At 31.3% G+C, this 26107-nt stretch overlaps 2 protein-coding genes across 2 annotated transcripts; one reads left to right on the top strand and one right to left on the bottom strand.

Annotated features, from left to right (window-relative positions):
- The first annotated feature begins 676 nt into the window (after positions 1-676).
- On the top strand, positions 677-7433 carry LOC141460631 (uncharacterized). Its single transcript, XM_074140817.1, has 2 exons — positions 677-837; positions 6923-7433. Exons 1-2 carry the CDS (start codon positions 778-780, stop codon positions 7166-7168), a joined length of 306 nt encoding a protein of 101 aa, XP_073996918.1. The 5' UTR covers positions 677-777; the 3' UTR covers positions 7169-7433.
- On the bottom strand, positions 7372-25326 carry LOC141460618 (uncharacterized). The gene is made up of 14 exons (XM_074140796.1): positions 25308-25326; positions 24937-25071; positions 23458-23552; positions 22981-23101; positions 20829-20917; positions 19004-19145; positions 16036-16373; positions 15611-15856; positions 15462-15526; positions 14677-14773; positions 14360-14599; positions 9653-13399; positions 9276-9511; positions 7372-7685 (listed from the first exon to the last, which is right to left on the bottom strand). The coding sequence occupies exons 2-12, from the start codon at positions 25067-25069 to the stop codon at positions 13217-13219; spliced, it is 1749 nt and encodes a 582-aa protein (XP_073996897.1). The 5' UTR covers positions 25070-25071; positions 25308-25326; the 3' UTR covers positions 7372-7685; positions 9276-9511; positions 9653-13216.
- Between the last annotated feature and the right edge of the window lie 781 nt (positions 25327-26107).

Raw genomic sequence — 26107 nt, 5'->3', positions numbered from 1 at the left:
TCAAACAGAATCAAAAACCTTATTCTTGTATGTAACATAAACCTAGAAAAACCTTAATGAAATTATCGCTGTTCCTTCAAATGATGGCTCCAATGAATTATTTTTGTACTAAATGCACAAGTAAAGATAACACAAGTAACTTATTGGAATCTTTTGCGGAATAATTATATTAGGGTCTCCTGAGAGATGGAATAATAAAAAAAAAATCTTAGCATTTAATTCAATCATTTTTAAAATATTGAGAGTACATGTTTAACTTTCAAAAATTAATTTCAATTAGTATATTTAAAGTTGCAGAAAAAAAGATGATCCAATTTTGCAAAGGATTTTTGAAGACAAGTATTTGATTGGTACAGGCTGTAATATTTTTAATAAAGTTCTTTAAAAAATAGGTTCGATTTGTTAATAAATTGAAACAAGTGGTTATTAGAAGCTAATTCTGTCGTAGTGTTATTATTATCAGCGACCAAGATAGTGATATAATTTTATGTCTAACGAAAATTCATTGTATTATGTTCATCTTCAATATGTATGAAATCCTTAAAAATTGCAAGCAAGTGAATGACGTCTCACCTAAAACAAAAAATTTCTTTGACTAAAAATCACATCATCATAAATGCCACCATTAGTGGTGGTAGAATATTAAAGATAAAAGGAGAAGGGGCTAGCAAAATGTGAATGTTAGAAGAAGTAGGAGTTGATAATGAATATTGAGAATACCAGTTATTCTATTAAGAGTTTAGTATATGAAATACCTCACTCGAGAACACTGCTACCATGGCCTATAGACAAGGATTGCTATTCTTTCTTCTTCTTGTCGCATTTACTGCAGCAATGGTAAATAGATACATGTTTATACTCAGTATTTTAAATTGAATCTGTTTATTTTTAGACTTACTAAAGCGATTTTAAAGTAATAACTTTCACATAAGAAATGTACCCTCGAATTTCCCTATTGATTTTTGTGTACTATTATATTATGTAGCAAACCTTTACAAACAAAAATACATAATATCTTTGCCTCATATATTAGTCATGTACAACTCCTGTTGACCATCTTTCAGGAAGAATATTTACCTGAATACTCCTCTTATTTATAGTGATATCATCAGGTTTAATTGTAGAATATATAAGACTACAAATACAAAATTTAGGACTATAAAAAAAAAAATTAAAAAAAACTCGTAAGACCAAATTAATAAACAATAAAAAATAATAACTCACAGTACAATACATTTTTTTTTTAATAATACAAAAAAAAAGTGTAATGAAACCATTCAATAAGGTTGTTGAGTTCAGTTTTGTTTAACTATGCATTTCAAATTAATTGCAAATAACCAAAACTATCTGAACATCTTGTCCATTTGTGATAAGACGTACATTTCTCTCAAAATTCATTTATTAATTCTGTGACAGGATTAGGTTAGGGACTTCCAAGCGGAGTGTCCAGATATGAGTTGAGCTGCCTGCACTCAGATTATACTTAACAGCTCTCTGTCCGATGATAAAAAGTGAGACTGTAACATTGAGTACGGCAGTGTACTGAAAAAAATAACTCAGAAAAAGATCTGAGACGTTGACGAGCTTTTTATTAAACAGAATAATTAATTAGTTTTGGAAATATTTGTCTTAGAACGACTTCTAATTAAATTATTTTTCAAAAATTAAAATCATTTAATACAATAGACTTTACATTAGTTTCACAATGAGGAATTGAACCTTAGCTTTTTAATCGGAAAGAAATTAGATATTTGAATAATTTTTTTTTTAATAGCTGATGTAATATTAGTAACATTTTCAAGGCTGAGATAATATTTTCTCTAAAACGAATGATAACATTCAAATACTAGCTTGATCTGTAAGTTAACTGAATAATGAAACCTAGAATTGTTTTTTTTTTTATTAAAAATAAATTAGAACGAGTGATGAAAAGTGGACAAAAAATGTTGACAACACAGTTAATTTGCTGAACAAGGATTTAAGAATTTTAAAATTCATGTTGAAATTGAGGTTTTATTTTTAAAAAACATATCTAATCAATTTACTTTTACTAATGAAAGTTTCATTTAATGTTTGGTTAATTTATATTTATTAATTAATTTTACACTTCCAAGTGGACCTGTCGATTTGTTTGAAATTGTATGAAGAGGAAACTTAGCTGTTTACAGTACCTCAAAAGTACCGTTTTAATATAGCAATCCTAAATTGAGGTCAAGGCCAACTAACATTTATTAAATATGAATAAACTATAAAAAATAGTAGCATTGTTTTAAGTGAAAGTTATGTGATGGTTTCTTTTCAGACAGTTTTGTTGGAAACGTAACTGATTTTGTCATGTGATAGTTTCTCGTCAGTTTTGTTTATTGGAAACGAAAGGAATGTAACTGATTTTGTCATTCAAAAACAATCAACCGCCCACGCTTTACATTGACACTTATACAACAAATAAAAGAAGCTAAACACCGGATTCGAACTGGGCATAAATTATAAATAGGGGAAAAGCATTTGCTATATTTCTTTAGTAATATTCTTGGCCAAGATCTACCCCCGAGCGGCGGCCAAAAACCGACTTCTTTCTCATTACCGCTGGCCTCTTATTTATCAGGTAGGGCACACAATAATACAAATAATTAAACTATAGTCAATAAATTACGTCAATAAAACACAGCTTACTAAATAGACAACAGAGAATAAGGGATACGTTACAGAGCCAACCATTCTTAGGACTGACTGCTTCGGCAGGTGACTCACTCCAGCTTACATCAGCTTATTTCCTACGGAAAAAGGTGCTCATTAAACCGTGTGTTAATGAATGTTGTAGTTCTTAAATTTAATGCTGCTAATTGTATTTCACTGTTATACCTTCATCAATAACCGCAACAATCTGCGCTGAAGGTGAGAGCAGCCTTCCAGTCAGGAACCCTGATAAATATTGATTATTATTGCTGGCAATTGACACTTGTATACGATGCGGAATCGCCCATTTTTGAAAGCAATTTTTTCTTTGTAGATTGCTTCGTAAAAGATTTTTTAAAAAATTTTGAATTACCTTTATTGTAAAGTTCGGAAATTTTCGCAGTCAAAAAAAGCCTGTTCTAAAACGAATTCACTATGGAACGGAGGTCCAGAGAAAACTAATGAAAAATTATTGAAGCTACAAAGTATTAAGACTTAAAACGTTTCTTTTCACTTCATATTTTTAAAACTTGCTGAAACTTATATTTCCTTTCTAGTTAATTATCAGAAAGGAGCATCATTTATAAAAATTTATCATTTATTGTAAGTAAAACTTATTTATTTTAGGTAAATTTGTAAAAAATAAAAATCTATCCATATCTTAACAGTAATATAGTTAAATTAATACAGTTTTATAGTTAAACATGAAATTCCTCAGACGGTCGATGACCGTGGAGTATTGTCTTTGTTCAGGTGTTTTATATGAACAAGTGTAAATATATCGTTTATATTAGATATAAAGACTATTATTATTATTAACATTAAGAATCGTTTGCTTTTTTGAAAAAATTGTAGCCCTTATTTTGGAAGAAACCAAATCTTATTTGGCCAGCAGTTTGTTTCTGCCATACTCATATTTTAAAATCTCTATAATCACTCAACACATTCCTGATATGGCCAAACTGAATCATATTGACCATTTTGTTTACAGCATCGCAAAGTATTCATGAAAATTTTAATCGTATCTGAATTTAATTTCTCCATTTGTCCATAAAATAAAGTTTCACCAATGATTTTTTCAACAAATACTTTTTGCTTTGGATCCATTTTTCTCATTTTATTCGCCACATGTCGTCCAAATACAGTAAATTCATCTTGCGGTTCTTCTGATTCTTCTTTACAAGCTATTTTCAACACTGTTGCTGTACATGATGGCTGTTGCTTTTTCCTACTTCTTTGACAGAAACAACATGGAGCTTGATCTTTATTAGCGTCTTGTTCTTCGGATTCCTAGAAAAAGAAAACAAAAATCAGTTTTTTAAACTTGCAGTTTTTATACTTAAGTTAAGTATAAAAAAAAAGCATATTGATTAAATGACAGGAGTACACGAATCAGCAAGTACCCAACATCAACCACTATTTCTTTTGCCAGTTATGGTTCTAGCGTTTCTGATAACAGGATCTTCCTTCTTTTTGCCATAGTTCTCACTCAATACTTTTGTTGACCAGGAATCAGAAGAATGTATTTTGGACTGTAAGTAGTCACAGAAAGGTTAGGGAATACCATATACTACCGCAGAGGTAGTAAAGTCTAACTTTTTACTTTAATGTTTCATTGTCAGCTTGTCTTTTAATGATCATTTTTCATTTAGAATTATTTTTTATTTTGTCAACATAAATATAAAAGTTAGCCACTTAAACAATTTTCTATATTTGTGCCATAGCTATTATTTATGCATCAGCAAATTACTTAATAATAGTATATCCTGTTCTATTACGTTCTACTTCTATAAAAGAATATCATTCAGTCAACCAGTTTAAATTGTGTTAGCAGCTCAAATAAATGGAAGTCAATTTTTTTTTGATAAGATGAATAAGCCTCTGAGATAGTTATAAATCTGAAATTATTTCAAAATTATAGAAATCGTACTACGTAAAAATCATTAGTTATTTCCTTGTTTATATTTATTGAACTTCAAAAAGAAATAATTTTCAAAAGTATTCTTAAATATAACAACTTCTAACTTAATAAGTATCTGTTTTTATTCACTATTTACAAATTAGAATTAAATATTATTCTTAAATCTGCTCAATAATTTTAGAAAGGTAATTTATCTTGCTCAGAAGTGTATAAATTGCACATTTTCGGCCAAGAGAAAAATAGTTGCAGTTGATTGACCTGTTCTTAAGAAAAATAATATTACATATTTTTTAAGGCTTTTAATTATTATTGTTAAATTTATTTTACTTTTAATATGGTCGTTGTGGATTCTTTAATTAAAGATAATGTTTCTTTATTATTATTGTGAAGGGCTAATTTTGGGGCGTACTATTTAATCAAAGATTGAACAAGAATAAATATATAAAATCACACAATATGAGTGAATTGGTTACGATTAAATAAAACTGATTAAAATGAAACTGAACACCAATAATATCGATCACTTTGTGGCACAAAAATATTTTCGACCTAGAGATATTGAATTGAATATGAAGGAGGTTTACATTTGGCTTAAAGATGTTTCAATCATTCAACTTAAGAAAGATACTGTTTTCTTCAAATGTTGCTTTCAATCAGATCTCCAATTAATGTAGATCAAAATAACCAAATGGAAAGCAAATATCAGCAAAAAATCTGGTTAGAAGTTACCTAAAGGGTAATGCACAGTACTCAGTACCGAAGATTCTAGGTGCTGAAAACATGTTTTCGCACCTGTCGTTTTTACGTTATCTCCTCTGATCTCCATTAAGTGCCAAAGACTTATAACGCATTAAAAACGCATTAAGAACAGATTAAGTGGACACGAGAGTTCAGACTAGTTCCAAGTCAAGAGATCAGCGGCCAGGTTATCAGCGTGACATCTAGTGGGTGTACCGTTTGCCTTCACCAGCATTATTAACTCGAATGGAATAATCTGCTTCTTCCATTTTAAGTTCTAAGTACCGTGAGTGGGGATTGTAACACTCGAAGCAACTGCCAGTACTTTGCTGCTTCGGCCAGTGTCCTCGTACAGTCTAATTGTTCTCTGCATCTACTTAAAATTAGATAGCAGGAATTTCGGCTAAGAAACCCTAGTTAAATGGGAGTCAACCTGAGAAGCTGCATCCATCATATAATAAATAAGCTCAAATCCTCCTTGGTAATAACCGAACGTTACTTCTTTTTGTTTTTCTCGCGATTATTAAGAAAACCATTTATCCTTGCATTTATTTATTTATTTCTATTTTTTTTAATTTACTTTAATGGAGGATCCTAAGTGGCCTTAGCCTTCTGAAGTGCACTTTCAATTTACACAAAAAGGCAAAGGGAAAATATTTTAATCGTTAAGAAGTTCGACGTTTCAATCCGAATATTCTTTTCTAGTTCCCCTGGGTTTTCATAAATTAATTTCTCAATCTTCCTGAGTCTGGGTTTGTGAATGCCTAGGTTATCCACCGTAACTAAAAAAAAAAATGGAAAATTATAAAAATTAAAAATTTCATATTTTGCTTAGATCCTAACAGAGTGTGCTACAATGATGTTTTGTTTCAAATCACTTTACCAGAAGTACCCCTTTAGAAAATAAAATTTATATGTTTTTAAAGATTTCCACCAAAACCTCTATATTCTTCAAAATTTGGAGCACTAATTTTGTATAAGTAGATCTATTTGTAATATTTTTGCCAGAAAATTCGACTAGGACTATAGTCACTTCTGGACAAAAGAGAGTAATGTGCACAATTATAATTCTTGTTTATTGTTGATGTTATCGCTAAAAATCAAATTGGATGAAACTTTTTCTTAAATGAATTGTTCACTTTGTCGAAATTGGCTTCTAACATTTTGTGTAATCTGCGTATATATTTTACGTGATCATAGATTAAGACTTTTACTTTTATTATTTTTCTAGAAAAATTACTAGCAGTCCTTGGGGAGAGATTGATTTAGGTTTTTCAGTGAGGTTATATTTTAGTGTAATGTACGATTAGAAACTTCATAATGTTGGTAGAACTAAATATGACTCAAATGTTTGGGTTTAAGGGAAAATTCATGAGCTAAAACCTTGAGAATAGAATTATCAGAAAATCGTATCAGAATTAACTCCACATTTTTAAAACAATTTCTCCAAATTAGTAAATTAATGAATTATAAAATAATATTTACAGTGGTTGAAGAAATAAATAACATTTATTTTAATTTTTCCTTTTTATGTCATTCTTAATTATTCTTTGATAAGGTACTAACTAATTATGGTAAATGTTACAGAACCTAGCACCGGTGGAGATTCGAAATAAAAGAGATACATCTAGTTCTGATGCTATGGCCAAAGTAGAAGAAGCATTTCAAGGTTTTAAAGAAGGTTTCAATTCTTTAGTATCTAATATCTCTCAGAGCCCGTTTTATAAACAATTTGAAAAGTTTGGAGCTGATCTCGGAGAAAAAGGAAAGGAGTTAGGAGCCAAAATTGAAGAAACGCTCAGCAATTTGAAACAAAGTGCCAGTTCCACGTAATAGCTTATAAATTTATGTGATAAATTTATAACATGGAATTCATGTAAATTACCTTCCTATTTTAATAATTCTCATGTTTTCAAATCAGGAAATGTATTACCATTTTTAAGAAATTGAATAAAAAATTCATTAATTTAATTAAAAATTGCCATGATCAGAATAACTTGAAATAGATTTGTGTTCCAATAAAAATAAAATCAATGTAATAAATTAAATATTTATATATTTACTACATTAAATAAATAAATAATATTTACATAAACGATTAAGTACAAAGGGCTAGATTAGCTTTATGTTTTAAACATTTATGTACCATTGATAAAGGACATGCACTGCAGGATGAACACAGGCAAGGTGGAGGAAGAAGCATTGGTTTGTACAGCAGAGGTTTCTTCAGAGCCCAATATTTTCTATAAAGTTTACTCCGAAGATAGGGAGATAGTTTTGGCAGTAGCATTGGATAATGAGTTCCATATCTATTGTATCCATAACATCCTAACGTTCCTAAACATTTATTCTGAAACAGAAAAAACAAAAATTATTATAGAATTAATAATTCACACAGTGCAATATAGAAATAATTGTTCAAACAGATTTTAGCTAAAACCAATTAATGCTTACTTAATTTTAGTTTAAATCAAACGAAGATTTATTGAAACAAAAGCTATGGTTGCTTGACAATGAAATTTAAATATTTTACTGATAATTAATAAACCTATTAACTTAGCTTTGTTTGAGAAATTCTCATTTTGTTTTGAACTTCACTATAGCGTAATTTTTCACAGTAGTCTAGTTTCAGTGAAGTAATCTGGAGAAAATTATGAAGGAACGCTTATTCACCTTTTAAAACAGTTGAAGTTGAGTCATACCAAGAAGAAGAAAGATTAAAAAATTGAAGATATTTTTGAAATCACAAAATTAGCAATAGCATTTTTTTTCAAGAGGTTGTAAGAATATTGCATATGCTTTAGAGAAGACTGATCACTTAAGTCTGCAGTATTCGACTGCTTAAAAACTTTTATTTCTCTTCTATCTACTTTAGAAGTCATCACACTTTCAAGGAGTTCATGTTAATTAGACCAAAGAGGACAATTGTGATTTTGGTTTAATCTATTGACAACCTTTCTCTTAATGAACAATTAAGGAGAGATTCAGGTTCGATTTCTGATACGTTTTCAATAATCCTCTCGAATCTCTGTGGTTAGCAAGATAGATCAAAATGTTCTCCCACATTTCTTTCCTTTAAAGACTTCCTCTTCTGATTCCTCTGATTTGACTTTTGAACTTCAATAATTAATCTGGTCTGCAACATTTATAGATCTCGATGCACCAAGAATTGCTTCTTCCTTAAATATTTTTACCCATAATTCTGTTCAGCTTTCTGGTAATTTTGAATCTTGTCTTTTTTGTTTTTTAAATTTTGTATATAATTTTTTAAATTAATTTATTTTTATTTTTTGAAAATGAATCGTTATACTTAAATATAAGAGTGTAAAAGTGAAATAAGAAAGCTTCAGGCTCCAATAACCATAGATGTGGTTGCGCCTTAAATAATATTAAAAACATTACTTCATTTTTCGATCTGTGAAAGTTGACATTATCGTTTCATCAGTGATTATCAGACAGATTGAGTACTGTCGGTTTGATTTACCTTCCCTAATCTACAATATTGTAAATGGAACGCCACCATCAACGTCACCATATATATTATTGATCACACGTCATTTGCAGATGACCAGGTTCTATAGTTATGATGCATGTGTCGAAATGGTATGGAAATGAGAATTTACGCGAGGTCCTATCGCACCAGATATACAATGACGGCTTCTTAGTCTAAGGGAGGTATCAAACCTCTCTAGAATTAGAGAAACGAGAAACATTGATTGCGAACTATACTGGTCACTATTCTAGAAGCCTTAACATGGTTAGGAGAATTGATCACAAGGAATTTATTAAACCTATCTAACAATTAAATGTTCCTATTTCTTTTCTTTTCTTTTGTTTTCTGGTTTTAATTTTAATTCTTTGGAAAGTCTTTCCAAACCTGAAAGGGGCAAATAAAGTTAAAAAAAAATGTATCCAAATGGTAGATAAGTAGTTAACTTACCTCTGCAATCATCACCACTAAGCTGAGTACAACGATACACACACCTAATAAATAACGTTGAAAGTTCATTTTGTTAGTTCACTTGTGTGTTGGTTAATGAATTCTGTGACCGGTAGTTAGGAAAAGGGCGCTTTTAAACCTAATTGGAAGGCCGGTTAGTCAGGTTGTATTGGTGTAAACATCACGACAATAAACCGCTGAGGTAAGCGCATTATGTCACGTCTTGCCTTCCGCTTCTTGAAAACAATTGAATGAATTTTATTTACAAACAAAAATGACAAGTTAATAGTATGAAAGCTGGTTATAAGTGTCAACAATAATTAGAATTTTAAAGGAAATTAATTAAAAATTAATTTTGAGAATTGATTGGAACTTACTGTAGTTTGTTTTTTGTGTGTTATTTAATGAAAATCCTAATTGAAACTGGAGTTTTATTCTCTGTTTGAACTGAACTTGTCCAAGTTCAAGGTGACTTCCCTCTCAAAGCAGCGTACTCCTAACCATAATTATATTCTGATTGGTTATACATTCGTTAGGGAAACATCAATAAAAGATTTAGGTGTCCAAATTTATCCAGAAATAGGATTATGATTAACAGGGTTAAGAGCAAATATTGCAAATAATCGGATTTTTCTTCAGAAACACGAGTAGTTTTCTCTGACAGTCGTTCGCATGTTACATCGTATAAATCCTTTGCTTACAAGACATAGGGGTGTTAACTCTACCTTGAATGTGGTTGAATAATTTAGAGTTCTTACTGAAAGGTTAATAAGAGATTTTATTTAAGCTGTACAGAATAAGTTCTTTCAGCGACTGGCTAGTCGTTTACAGATTCCAGATGAATCTTTATCTGTTCAGACATAGGTATAGACTTATTCCTCAATTTTCGTTCTCTGAGTTTATTACAATCTCTTTTTCATTTCTCAAATACACTGTTCTTATCATCTCTCTTTAATTATTTTAAATATACCTTCTTATTCTAGATAAAATTCTTCTCTGTCCAATGTATCTTATGTTATTATAAATTATACAATTTCCTTTTTTCTGATTATGTGGACAGGCAACCAAATTGAATTGGCTTTGTTTACTTCAAAACTTTGTAGAGTTAAAAGTAAACTATATTCTCAAATCTATTAGATTATTATTGAAAAAATCAACGAGAAATTGAGCTTTTTAAAAATAGCGAATCAAATCCGGCCAGAATTTAAGCCCAAACTAACCAGTGTCGAAATAAATATAGACAAATATTGAGGGAAAATGGAAAAATATTAGCTAGCTGGAATGAATATATTTTGATGAGTTGATGAAACAAGCTTGCTGAAGGCAAGAGAAAGTAGTCACAACGTTCAGCAATACCTAATTCGAGTTATTTCTTTGTTAAATGAACTTAGCTTTTAGCTTATGCCAATAACTTGGATCTCATAAATATGTAAATCGGCAGAAGTATTGAAAAGATCCTTTAAGGAAGTGGGAAGTTCTAAAAATAATGGGCAAGAAGTCAATATGGGGAAAACCAAGAATAAGGTTGTTGAAGCTCAAAGAAACCTGACTTCCTCTCTTCAGGTAAGAGATGACAAACTTGAAAAGGTAGACATCTTCGTTGATTGATCTACAGAATGGCCACTCAATGAACAGACGCATTTTGGCGGCTAACAGGTCATTCAGTATATTCGATCGTCAAACCTGTCAGCTGTAAAACAAAATTGACGCCATACAAAACGTTGGTTTAATCTGAGCTCACTTGCGGGTCGAAAACCTGTGGTGAATGAACAAGATAAATGAACAGCTTCTGTACAGTATAGAAAGAGAGATTCTGCGATAATTATTTAACACTTTTAGAGAAGGAAATAAATAAAGCAAAATTAAAGAGCTTTATGAGCATTATGATAAAATAAGTACTTCGTCTGGTTTTCTAAAGTATATCGATGACGTTAGTTAGATCATGTTCAAATAATGGCTAGCAAGATGGCTGAGAGATTGCTGGCCAACAAATTGGCGAACAAGAGAAAGATTAGACGACCCAAGGCAAAATGGCTGGACAGCGTCAACAAATGTACTTCAAGTTGGTGCAAAAATACTGGTGGAAGTTGATTTTGGTCGTAAAATAGTGAGGGAGGTTTTTAGAGACACCACAGCTCAAGCTGAGCTGCAGTGCAGGGGATAACACAGGTATACGTATGTAGAATGTAATAAGAATATAATTATCTTATAATTTGTGTTATTTCTCTTAATTTTTCTTAATATTTATAAATTTTAAAACGTTTTTGTAAATATTTATTTAAACAATTTACCTTATTGTTTAAAAATGTGTGTTTTTTAGATTGTTTTCCGCTTTTTCTTTAGATAATAATAATTAAGGAACGGATTTTTATGTATTTAAAAATGCCAAATATTTAATTAAAATATGCATTTATTTTCGTCAATTATGTGGAAAATATGTGATTTTCTTAAAATATTTTCTGGAATATTTAAGTAAAATGGACATTTTTTTTTATGAAAATGGATTTGGGGGGGGGGCAAGTTACAATTATTTATACAAGAAAATAACATTTTTACAATTTATAATAATTTATTAGGAACAAAATAATTTGTTTTCACAAGTTGTAATGATTTATACAACAAAGAACATTTTTACTATTTATAAAAAGATGTGTTAAATTTTCAATTTTGAAAACTTCACTCTTCGAAATTGTTTGCAACCACATGAAATTTCAAATGTTGGAACGTAAAGTGACGACGATCTGGGCGTAAGATGGACTTGTAACGACTAAAAGATCGTTCAACATCTACAGATGTTATAGGTGCCTTGCTGAAAGAAGTTATCTCGTTGGTTGTAAAGGGTACACGATGTTCTGAGGTGACTTCTGTTCCACTGATAATATCAGAAATCTGGCAGATGGTCTCCCACCCTTTGTTCTTGCTCAGTACTTCTACCAGTTTTGATCTGATCAGATCTCCCTTACTCCCAGGTATTCCTTCCACCTTTTCGATGACTTTTTTAACGTTGGACACATTTTCCATTTTGGGACTCAAGTTGGGTAATGGCTTGTGCAAGAAATACGCAATTGTCAGAAATGAATGCAAGGTCGTTCCTTAAATTAGGTTTCTCGAATAAAGACTTGGCTGTATTTATCGCTACTGCTTCGTCTTCGAGAGTGAAAGGACATTCATGATTTTATTGTAGTTTTCATAGTAATACTGAGCTGCTTCCAGCCAAGTACCCCATCTTGTCAATATTGGTTCTGGTGGAAGGCACAAGTCTGGATAGAGATCTTTTAGCATTTTAATGCGACTTGGTGCTTTTAAGAACACTTTTTTAACCGAGGAGATTAAGGAATCTACATCACTGAACAAAGATCGGACAGTTTCTGCTATTCGATGCAAGGCAGCATTCTGTGTAAATTACAATAACCATTGTACCCACTGTGATTCACAGCCTGTGGTTCACAGTTCCTGTCAACCACCTCCCAATTATGAAAATATGCCCAAAATGAAAAATATGAAAAAATATGTACATATTTTTATTAAATATGTAGAAATATTTATTTATTTTAATCAAATATGTATAAATATGCGATAACATCCAAATATGTGGAAATATGTGAAATAAAAGTAGCCTCAAACGGCTTAAAAAGTGTCAGTATGAATACTTCTAGTTGAAAAACTTGTGTAAATTGCCTAGAAAAAAATATGTAAATACATACGAATCCGTTCCCTAATAATAATTAACATCGCAAAAGTTACAACAATTAGGAACTTTTGTGATTTTTTTTTTTTTTTAACACTGTTAAAATGTCAACTTTTATAAAATATTTAGTTAACAGTAAAAATTATAAAGGATGGAATATTTCAAAATAAAAGTAGGCAATACAAATTTAAAATTACAATAAAAATATACTATAAACTAAAATAAAAGTCATGTATATATTTTTGTCACTCTTTTACGAGATTACTGCTTGCCGCCAATCAAAAATCTTACTTAACCAGTTATTGCATTTTTTCTTATGTTTTTTCCTGTTAACGTGCCTTTCTTTGAAATATTTTTTCTTGTATGCATTTTCACGATCTTTGCGTTTAGCAAGTATTGCTTCCATTTCACTAAGACGTTTGTTCAGTAGTTCACACTAAAAAAAACAAGTCAAATATAAATAATATTAAATGTAATGAATGGTTAATGTTAAACGAGATTCTTAATATTAACAGCAGCTTTACGATATATGAGGTTTCACAAATTAAAAATTAACTAGTAGGTAATTCTATAGATTAATTTCTCTCCTCGCCCAGTATTGTACGAACAAAACATTTTAAAAATAATTCGTACGGTCTCAAATTGAATAATATTTAGGCATAACCAGTAGATTTCACAGAAAACTTTATTTTGTTTTACTTATTTTAGTTCTATTTTCGTTATTTTAGTTCAGTTGTATTTTACCTTTCTATTTCTAAATGAAGGCTACCCATTATATTTATTTTAACCCTGGCCACCTAAGCTGAGGATATAGAAAGAAAAAGTAGAAATCTACAGGTTCATACAATAAAGAAGTATGCTTATTACACATTTTCGGGGTCCATTGCACTCATTTAATGCCTGCCCAGAAAAAATCCTAAATGAGTTTCTGGTGGGTAAGTACTCGTACAACGAAGTGTTTCTCTAATATAACCTAATCATCAACTTCTACTGCTTAAGTAATAATAATAAACAAAAAAGTTGTTGAAATTGTAACAGCTTGAAAAAATATAGAGATAAATCCTAATATTTTCCTTGAAAATTCATTTCAGATAGGGAAGCAGCTGTTGCAGTAATATTTCTGCATGATAGTGTCCTACGATCTCTTAAAGGAAGAGTGCAATCTCTTAGTTTTTAATAATTACTTTCACAAAGAAAAGAGAGCATTACGATAACACAAAACAACTGAATTTCATTGCTTTTTTCAGGAGTTTCTGAAATAATTCTCACTCAATTTTGTGTGAAGACCAAAATATGGGTAAAATTGGAGAAACTTCAAATACTGTTGTGTTCGTTATTCGATATAGTTAGTGACTTTGAGCCGTTCATAATAAAATATAAATCTCTCAATCAATACCTTTTGGGTTTTCTCTTCCAGCTTTGCTTTCAATTCCTTCATTTGCTGCACTTCTTTACCCTGACCTTCAATTAGTCCTTGGTATGCTTTACAGATACTAGCAAGTTTTTGTATACGAAATTCTAATTTTTCTTTACCTTTACTTAAATCTGTACATTCTTTTTCAAAACATTTCAATTTCTTCTCTTGATCTTTTTTACAATTATTAGTTGAAATGAACTCATTATAAAATAATTTCATCTGAAAATAAGTTCTTTTTATTAAAGCAATAAAAGTTATAGTAGATTTATTTAATAGCTTCTCAAATGAATACTCACATGTTGTACTATTGCGTCTGCATTAGCTGTTTGATAAAAAGGTTTTATTAACATTTCTTTCTTATTTTCTTCTAAATCTAATAAATTCACTAATGACCTAAAAAAATAAAAGAATAAACTTTTATAATACAAAATACACAGCGAATATTATAGTTTAATAAAATTATAAGAAATTAATTTTGTTAGTAGATTTTTCCCACATCATCGTTAAATTGTTTATGAATTTCCCACTTTAAAATTGAAGATTGGGATCCTCAAATATTTTGTAAAACAAAACTTCCAGAATTTTGAAGCATTATAGTATCCTTATTTATAAATTGTTTTGTCAATAAATAACAATAATGATAAACAGTAGCCGGTGACTCATAGTACGAAATTATCTTAGATAAAATCTTAATGTTATGTAATACTGTTTACCAGCATCTAAGGAGAAAAATAAGATAAAGTAGATGTGGTAAAAAGAAGAGAAAGTCTTCAGAAACTTGGTTTTGTTGCATATCTTGTTAAATATTATTGAAAAAATTCTTTATATCTTTTGAGGGCTAGTAATTTGTTAGTTTTAACTAGAATTTTCTTGTAATTTCTCAGTTTTCAAGCCATTACACCAGTTATTTTTGCAAATCTAAACTTTATGTCTGTAGAAAGCCTGTTATAAAATACCTACGAGTGATGGTACATCCCTAGACATACCAAAATCCTAAAAGGCATAGAAGATACAAAGAGAAATGTTACAATTTAGCTTAAAATACTAGCATTAGTACATTTTTTATGAAGAGTATAATTACTTCAACTTTTGCTTTACTACTTCTGCGTCGTGTGAAGTCTGGATTTCCTTATGTTCATGTTCTGTCTACAAAATAAGTTCTTTAAAAAACAAAAAAAAATTTTGTTACAAATTTGTTTCGATTACTTTAATATTAACCAAAAGAATCACCTGTGAATTTCTTTTAAGCTTTTTAACAAGATCGATTTCTCTATTTTGTGAATCATTTAAACATTCTTGTAAAAGTTCTTTTTCAAGCTTTATATGTTGAAAATCATTCTGCAATTTAGAAATCTTTGCAGTCATTTCATGGTTTTCTGTTTTTATCTTTTGGAAACGCATTTTCAGAGCCGCTAGTGCATCATTGTTCTCATCTTTGAATTTTAATTCACATAAACCTTCATAAAGTTGAGACATCTGGAATAATACCAAAACTGAAGTAAATTATTTTAATTCCTTTTAAACCCAACTATGTTTTGAGTGAGTACCAAATAATTATACTTATTTAGGAAAAGCAAAAGTTTTAAGAAGTCTTGTAATTTCTCTAATGTGGATTTCATTATATATTTTTGTAATTAATATTCAAAACCATTTACCTCACATAATTCAGCTTGAGTTTGTGATTCTTTAACTTCAAGAGAATGAAATTTTCGTGACCAATTAATTTTTTCAGTCTTTAAATGTACTAATTCCGCTTGAGCAGCGGTTAATTTTTCTTCAAGAATATTGTAGTCATTTTCTGCAAGTTCAACTTCTCTTTTAAGTTTCTCAGCTTCTGCAGTCACTTTATCCAATTCTGATTGACAATCACATTGACCAACAAATGTCATACCTTCCTTTAGCTGTAAACTGCCATTAGTTGATACTTGTTTGTGTCCCAATGAAAATGCTAACTCTTCATCAGTAGATTCAATTTCACTACGCGGTGGCACCACTAAAAAAATAATCAGATATTAAAATGAGATTCAAGGATTTGTTTTATTCTAGCAAAAAATTATCAGAATGCTTAAATGTGCGTCTTGGATGCGAGATTTCGAGTACTGTCCACCAATTTCTGCAATGTACAGTTCATAGGAAACGTTGGTTTATATTTCTGGACGTAAGCTTAAGAAAGTAAAGTAATCCATCCATTACTGTTGTAGGCGCGCGAATACGCCTACACCCAGATGCTAAGGGGCCCAAGTGGGCGCTGTACGAAATAATAGTAGACAAAGAAGAATAGAAAAAATAAAGAGAAATAAAAGAAAAAGGGGTAGGTACTTACCCTTTGCAAGGAGCGATGTGCGTGAGGTATGTTGATAAGCTGCCTGAGAAGCGATGAGAGGAAAGGAAGCTGTGGAGCGGAAGCGTGTATATATGTTTATGTAAGTGTGTGTGTGTGTTGAGCTCTGAGAAAGGGAGGCAATATTTGGGCTCAGGCTCAGAGAAGCGTATCGGAAGTGGAAATGAGGTAAGCGGAAGAGTAAAGGGGGAATAGTGCAATAAGTGCACTATAAGCGGTGGAATATGCGTGAAGCGATATTCTGGAGAGGCGTTTAGATGCGGATGATGCGTACTGTTAGGTGTCAGCGGAAGTGAAGCGGGCTGAGATGCGTTAAAAGTTGCTAAAGCGTGAGCAGAGAGGCGTCTTAAGCAAGGACTAGCAGGGAACTGCATATACGTACTGGAAAGGTGACCACATGGTCCAAAGGAAGTAGAGGGGAAAAGGGTCTAGAATATAGAAACACAAATAAAGGAAATAGAAGCTATAGGTAGTGACGCATTTGGCATAAGAAACGGAAACAAGTGAATATAGACAGAAAGTTTAAGAGAATAAAAAGGTGTAAAATAATAACTTAGTAATTGGCGATAAGTGATAGAAGGAAATTAAGGCGGATGCGTACATTAGTACGCGCGCGGGCGCGATGCTGACCCGCGAGAGTCGGAAGCCAGCCAAACTGGCCGAAGGTCCTCGGTCACGACCGAACAACTGTATTGTAAGGTGAAACGTGCAGAAATTCATCTTCGAATAATATTGATTTAATTTCATTAATACAATGTTAATGAATAAAAATTTATACTGGTACGATAGCGATATAGAAATTGTACACGGTAATTGTACGCTACATGTGTTCAGCAACCGTCCGTGAGAATGGGTAGGATTGTGGAACTGGTGGATCGTGGTCATGGTGAGGAAATGATGGCTTTGGCATCCCGTTCGGAGCGCTACAGCCTTTACAAAGAGCTGCTCTCAGGTGCAGATTATGTGCCATACATTTCATATGAGCAGAAGCTATCAACGATGAGGTTAGTATTCCGGACGAAGTGTCATATGCTAGGTCTAAACTATAAGCCATGGTCCACTGAAGCCAACTGGGATTGTACCATGTGCAACTTAATAGCTAAGGAAGATATTCTCCATTTTCTGGCTGTGTGCCCAATTCTTGCCGAGTATAAAGTGAGGTATTTTGGGAAGGTTCAACTCTCCAAAGAAGACCTAAAACAATATTTAAACGGGAAGGATTGGGACAGACTTTGTAGGTATGTCAGGGCGACATCCACATACAGAGGTTTTCTTGTTGCCCAGTACAATGGTCAGGGCCGGATTTTCCTATAGGCTAACTAGGCTTCAGCCTAGGAACTCAAGATCAAGAGGGGCCAACATTCAAATTGTTAGCAAAATTAAAATTACACTATTCTAAAAACAGTGAACACTAAAACACTGAAACGAAAATAAGGAGAAATCCTACGCATATGACTAATAAACAAACATAAAAATGTATTGGTTAAGATCAACGCGTTTGGTTCATTGGGTCTGTTCGTTTGTATATACTAAATTGCACCAAAGTATAGTTCATACGTTCACTGATTGCTATGGCAAATTTAATAGAAAATATGATAATTTTAATTGCGTATTTTATTTTCGTAGTCAAAGATTTTCATTATTTGAATTTTGTTTCTTTGTAAATGTTGTGTTATGTTTGATTAGTTATTGTTACAAGTACCATATATGGTGCTGAGAATGAATGTCCAAATAACAGTTCTCGTCATTTATTTATTATCCATGCCACATTTTATATAAAGGTTAATGTACCAATAACAACATGTTTCATGTAAAATATTGATATATATCTCAGTAGTGATGTATTTTATTATATCTCATGTAATTTACAAACTTAAAAATGGGAGGTGAAAAGGCTTCATAAGTGGAATAGCCTAGGAATATGGCCTAGGGCCTCTTTTCATCTAAATCCGGCCCTGACAATGGTTGAATGGTATGTTATTCATAAATTCTTATACTTCACTATGTATGTGGTAATACGGTAATATAATATAATGTAATATGTTATTATTATTATTAATATTATTTTCAGCTTTTTAGGTTTCAGTTTATGTTTGAGTTAAGTAATAAGTTAATTTAAGTTTCTTTTTCATTTTTATTTTTATTTTGTATTTATCTTAAAGTTTGAAGACTAACTTGGCAGACGGACTTATGTCTATTGTCAAAAGTATATTTTTATTTAGTATGGATTATATTATTTTCTGTTAAAATAAACACTTATTATTATTATTAAAAATTTATACTTAAACAGGCAACCACTTCTTGGTTCTTCATTGGTTTAGGTTCTTTTGCTTTTTCAGCAGCATGTTGTTTAATTTCCATTTCTGCCAGTTGATTTTTCAATTCAATCACACTATTGTTAAGTTCTTCTTTTTCTTTCAGCAGCTGTAAAATATAGTGAATTATTCGTGGAATATTATAAAACATCTTGAAGTGCTTGCAGCCCTGTTGCAAAAACCAGATGTCTTAGTTTGTGGCAAAAGTAGTGAAGGAAGAAAAAGAGAAAAAAATCTTTCAGAGTTTTTCCTACAGAACGAGTGGCATAGCCATGATGAGTCTTGAAAACCGGCACCATCGAGTTGGCGTAATGGTTGATGTGTTCAGCAGAAAGGGAACAACGTCTAATGAGCATTAGACAGAGTATGAAGTCTGATCAAGGAAGGCAAGTTTTCATTAACATGCCTGCTAAATCGCCGAACCACCGAAAAGAGATAAATTATAAGGCAATAGCAGAAGGAGGACATTCCTACCTTGTTGGGGGATTACCTGCGTAAGAATGCCGCCTCCAAAGGTTAGTTCACAAGTTAGCAGGCCAGTAAAAGAGCAGCAGACTGAGAGATAGAGGATTTTGGTGGCTTTGTGTAAGAAGGGACTTTCTACAGATCCGCAATCTGACAAGATATTGCAGGAAAGGTTAGTGGACTGATCAAGTTTGGCCGTCCATTATCTAAGGATAGATACCATTACATATTCTTGCACTGGATAATGAAATTGTCAGTTTTACTGTGTAAAATGTGCACAGTACAGAGATAAAAGAGGAAAGACTCGAATCTTTGAATAGGTTTTTTTGGTCATGCCATTCTATATCGTATATTACTGTTTAGGAGTTTGGGTCTAGAAATTTTGGGTGAACGATGGGAAACCGGACCAAAGGCCTTTATTTTGCTCTCTAAAAATCTCAACCTACTTAACTAAGTGGATGAGCTTTAACCAGTCAAGCGTGGAATCAGACAATGACGTATATACGTAGGGCAAAACAACCAAAAGTTTACGACGTCATAATAGTCACTGCAAGCACTTTTTCTGCAATTTCTGGGGCTTGAGATTACCGAGCATTCTGTGCTCAGTCAGAATCTTGCACCGCTTCACGTATGCATTGCCTAGTTAACTAGGGACGCAAGAGCTTATACAAGGAAGAAAAGAGCTTTGAATTCTGTGCAAAATGAAATCATGCTCGTACTGAGGTTTGAACCTCTATCTAAGGTAAAAACGGGCATTGCACAAGGGTTGAGAGCTTCTATTTGTGTGCGTAATTCCCAATCTCTAATGCGGAGACCAAACGTGTACCAACCACTTATCATTTGGCTGACTCTCACCGCATTTCTATTGGTAAGATAAAGGAAACATCCCACCAAATAATATTCTTATTGTATTTTATTAAAATTTCGAGTTTTTATAGTTAATGGCAATTTTATAATTTTTCACATCGAGTGTAACAGAGATTTGACTTGTATACACGTCAAACGCGCTTAACAGGTTAACCTTGTGAGGAATAGGTGCGGATTTGAGGAGATGTAATGTTGAGAAGATAACTTAGTATCCCTGGTAACCCCTACCAAGGGGGTAAGAGGGCAGTGGCAAAAACGCCAGAAATGAGGAGCGCTTGGCTTATGGGTGACCTCTTGCATTGTTTTTTTGTTTATTTTTAGCTAGGTTTAATCTGGCAAATTCACACCCACTTAAGTAGTCATTATGATACAGTTTTTGGGGAATATTCAATTAGGCTTTTTGTGTGTACTACAATATAGTTAATTGCAATTATAGCATTTAATAACCAACTTTATTTACCGACTTCATGTTGACTAATAGGTTCTGATGTTCACAACATGGATTATTAGATGATGTTTGGCTGGTAGTAATAGTATCAGTCTGTTCCCCTGAAATAAATTCATAATTAAGAAAAAAATGTTACCTATTTACATTTACTGAATTTAATAACTTAAAAATTAGGAAATTAGATACAATAATTGTTGTTTCAGATCATTCCAACATGGCACCCAATCTTCTCAAATGTTAACAATGAGGGGACTCTAAAAATAGTTCAATACTGATTGTAGAACTCGATTTGGCTTAAATGTTAAAAGTGCAAAGTATTCTAAAGAAACACAACTGTAGTAAAGTAAGGCCATTAAATATATACAGTGACTTCCATTAATATTGGGACAGTACATACAGAAGTTCAAAATTGACGAAAATTAAAAGTGGCACCCATTTATTCAAATTTTTATAAATTCATTTCATTTTATAATTACTATTAATTAAATAAAAACTATTTGGTAGATTTAGTACATAAAAATGTTTTGGTAGATTAAAAAAAATATATATAATAATAAGTGCAAATTCTACCTCTCATAAATATTGGGACACTATTATAATTTATAGTTTGTCCAAGGTTTTGCCCGAATATTTATACAATTTGTAAATATATACCTTAAGCATATATTCAATATGAAATTAATAATTAAATTAGTTTATATAAATCAAGCCAGGTGTAACATGTCGCGCAAAAATACAAATACAACGATTGAACAAAGAAATATTATAATTTCTTTGCACAAAGACAATAAAAAGTGTTAGAGAGACAGAAAAACTGATCGGACCTAAAACATCTACTGCGTGGAACATCATTCAGCGTTACCAAAAAGAAAAAAGAATTGTTTCAACCCCACAAAAAGGCCGTCCTCAACTGCTCTCTGAGAGAGAGCAGCGTTATATATTAAAAGAATTAAAAAAGATCACCGACTTAGTGCTCCAAAACTTCTATGTGAAATTTTTGACATGTTCAGAGAGCAAAAAAGGAGCAGAAACAGTTCGGAGAGTGCTAAGAAAACTCGACTATCATGGTAGAGTAGCCTGGAAGAATCCTTTTGTCAGTAAGATAAATCGTGTTAAGAGAGTGAAATTTGCGAAAAATATTCCAATGTAAATAGTGACTTTTGGAATGATATACTCTAGCGATGAATCAAAATTTAATGTTTTCCAGTCAGATGGAAGGGTTATGGTCTGGAGGAAAGCGAATGCTGAACTCGAAAAGAAGAATTTACAGCCAACTTTAAAGGGTTTTAAAGCTGCACCACCGGGTGGAGGTGGGTCAGTTATGGTTTGGGGCTAGATGTCTGCATCAGGATTTGGAGAATTAATGTTTGTTGATGGAGTGATGGACAAAATGGTTTATAGTAATATATTAAAAAATAATTTGAAAAAAAATGCCCAAAAATTGGGTATTTTAGGGTCTTTTAAATTCTACCAAGAGAACGACCCCAAACCTACGGCTTGGGTGATACGCCAGTGACTGTTATATAATTGCCCAAAAGTATTCCAAACCTCTCCGCAGTCTCTAGGTCTTAATCCCATTGAAGATTTATGGCAATATTTAGCTAGTGCTTTAAGAAAAACGAGTAATATCTAACAAAAATGAATTAAAACTATGTTTCCTGGAAGAATGGGAAAAAAACACCACCTGAATTAACCAAAAACTTGTTTCACCTATGCCTGATCGTTTGAGGGCTGTTGTAAGTCAAAAAGCAATTATTAAATGATTACCAACCAAATATTAAATAGTAGGAGATTTTAAATATTGAACATTTAAACTCTAGCACTTCTGGTGTCCCAATATTTTTGAGAGCCTTATTTCACATTTTTTCAAAAAGTGCTACCTAACAGTTTGGAATTTCATCGATTTATACTTATATATAATTTGTACAGATGTTGCTAATGTAATTTAAAAAAAGAAAAATTCCAAACTTTTGTAAGTTGTTTTCATTTTCCTTTTAAATCATTTTGTAATAGGTGTCCCAATATTAATGGGAGTCACTGTATGTATGTATTTCATTTGATTAATAAAAAATGTATCTAATTTTACTACATGATATTTAATTAAAATTAATGTTACCAGAAACTTATAATATTAAATAATTTATGTATTGAAAGATTACAAAACCTTTTTCCTTTATTATCTCAACAATCCGAAACATAGGTATAGGTCTAGGAATTGAAAGTTCCTCAGATTCGATCAGAGAACGCAACCTTTTGAGATTATTGTAGGTAGCTTTAATTACATCCTGTAAGAAATAAATATTGTTATCCATAAATAAAGGCAAGCCAATCAACAACTTGATCATTGCTACCGCGAGCCTTTTTTAGTGCATCACTAATTCCGGCCTTGTTCTTTTAAAGCCTAAAACATAGTCTTCCATTCAACTGTGAACTAAAGAGGCTCTTGGCAATAAAATATCAATGACATCAACATAGAACTGAACTATAGGTACAAATCTAGCTCGCAAAGCAATGAGTTAATTCCCGTCTTTATCTAATATTATTTGCCAATTTAATTATTTTAAACAGTGCTAATTCTATTCTATCCTAAAAAACCTAAAATCAAAACCACCACAAAGAAATAATAATGATAATAATTCACTTGCTTCCGCTGTACGTCACTCCAAGTTTTGTTGAATTTCATGAGTTGACATTTGTATTTACATAACAAATTTTCTTTATCATTTTCTTCTTTCCCTAAAAGGCAATATAAGACATTTATTATGAACGCATAAATAAATATTTTTGCTAACATTAAAGCAAACTGCTTAAAATTCTATCCTCCAAATTTCCCAAACAATTGCATTTTTTTGAATTATATCTTTTTAAATTTTGTAATGCTATCTAATTGAACAAAATTAAATTCATTAGAACAAATTTCCATTTGTATAAATTTTGGCTAAAAACTTTTTGAATGATTGGAAAATTTTTTATATAATAAAAGCATTATTTTTAGAGCTACTGCAGGAAACATTTGCAGATGGGAAACCTAGCCTTCCAGTTTCTGTTCAGAGAAGAAGAAAGTAGTTGCCTAAGAGAAGAGATTCGCAGTGATATCCCGGCCAAACTAGCTTAAAGGAATTCTGAGGAATTTAAATCTTGAAGAATTAGTCAGCAAAGTGCATTAAATAATATATAAAATCTGTTCTTAATGAGACCAGACCGACCAAGCCAACGCTGTAAAAGCCAAATTAATCAAAGGAATTCTTTCTCAACTCTCTCTTTTTTATAGACAATGTTTGTTTCTTTTTTCCAGGCTAGACTTACTAATTCAGGGAGTAAGTTGACTTGGGCAAAAACGACCCTACCAACTAACACAAATTTAATTTAATCCATTCATGTCATAGCTACCATTAAACCTCCTTAAGCTGGACGACACATCATCTTTGAGCTATCCTTTTTCAACATCAGAAAAATCAGCTGATACAGTTAGGGTCCTTCGAGGGGCTTTGAACTCGGTAAATGATTGGTAGAAAAGATTTTGGTTCGTAATTTTTTAACAATAATTAGGAAAAATTTATTTACTCTATTAATTATCTTAAATTTACTATTTTATTTATTGAATTTTGTAATTTAATTTTAATTTTGGTTAGAATTAAACTGAAAATAGTTCTAAAGCAATTTCATTATGAGCTAAAAAGTATATTATGACTCCTAAAGTTTGTGTAAAATTAAGTTTTAATGTTATAAGCGTTACATGTTACTGTTTCGTGAAGCTATTGCATTATTGATAGATTTCTTTTATCACAGAAATAGGTTGTAATTAGTTTATAAGTTGGAATAGCTTTAAATATATATGTCAATAACATAAATCTTGCAGAGAAAATAAACTCAAGAACAATTTTTCTGAAAAACATCTTTTATCGAACCTAAGGAAGCCTTCACTTCATTTGTTAGGATATTCCCTCATAAAGAGGTTCATTAAGAAATTTTTAACGATTGAAATAATTATAGATAGGTTAGAGTCGAAAGTACCATGTTCTTATAATTAATTTTTTTGAATAAAAATACAAAAGATACTGAGTTTAAAAGTGTATTTATGATTCTACCTTAATAACTAATGGAAACAAAAAATATTAACCTGGAGGCGGCGCAGATTTTGCTGGATTCTTGCCAATTGTTTGATCTGTCCCCATTGTATTCCGAGTTGGAAAATACTTGGATTTACCAGCAATATTTCTGGTTTTATTAAAAGTCGTTCTTGATCTATCCATCGCTTTAAAAAGAAATAAAGATTACCATCTTAATATATCACAATATTTTCTTCTTTTAGTAGAGAAACATTAGTTAACAAAATTGTCACCAAAAAAAAAGTTTCTAAAGGAAAGAAAGCACCAAAATTTTCCTATCTAAAATGTAAATTAATTCAGGAAAATTTAAAAATTTAACGGAATAAAACTGGCCATTACACAAAAAGAAAAAAAAAATTGCAAAATATGATTATAATAACACCTGTGAAATCATCAGTTTTATTGAAAGTGAAACATTTTTGCGCTTCAATATTCTTTATTTTGATGAATTAGGTTTTTAAACCACATTAGTCATAAAACAACTTGCTGTTATTGGCGAATTTGACTTCGTTCATTGCGATAATCAGAGGTGCATAAAACAGAGGGAACCAGATTTGATTGAAAAGTGGACTAATCATGTTCTTTCGCTCGATGTCGATAGGGTTGTTCATTCTGGTTATAGTCGCTTGTATAGAGATATCATCTTATTGGGTCCTAAATGAGGATTATATTTATTATACTTGCGCTTTAGACAAGCTCAGGGTGATCAGCCAGATTCGAGTGTATTTAGACAAGGCATTGAGAATCAGGTCTAGAAATGGTTATTACCACATAGACACCAACTCAATCTGTACAATGTGCAATTTAAATAGAAATGAAACCTTGGAGCACTTTCTCTTTGTCTGTCCACCTGTATTCACCGCTGAGAAAACTGGACTTGCACTTTCTTCAAAACGAGTCCCAACCAATAAATATTCTAAAAATAAACACATGATTGCCTAAATAAGATCTACTATTATGTTATAGAATCTTTAAAACTAAGATCATTTGTAGACATGAATAAAGAAATAGAATTTATTGCGGCTAAAATGTTTAATTTACATCAGTATGATGATGATGATGATTATTTTTTTTGTTGTTGATACAGAAGTGTTTAATTTATTTTATTATATTTAATGTTTATATCTACAATATACTAGTGGGTATTTAAAATTATAGTTCATTTCAGAACCCCTGTAATAT

This window comes from Rhodnius prolixus, unplaced genomic scaffold (assembly GCF_049639745.1).
Source record: "Rhodnius prolixus isolate KJV_2025 unplaced genomic scaffold, Rpr scaffold_6, whole genome shotgun sequence".
NCBI classification, from domain to species: Eukaryota; Metazoa; Arthropoda; class Insecta; order Hemiptera; family Reduviidae; genus Rhodnius; species Rhodnius prolixus.
This window is presented reverse-complemented; position numbering and strand designations above follow the sequence as displayed.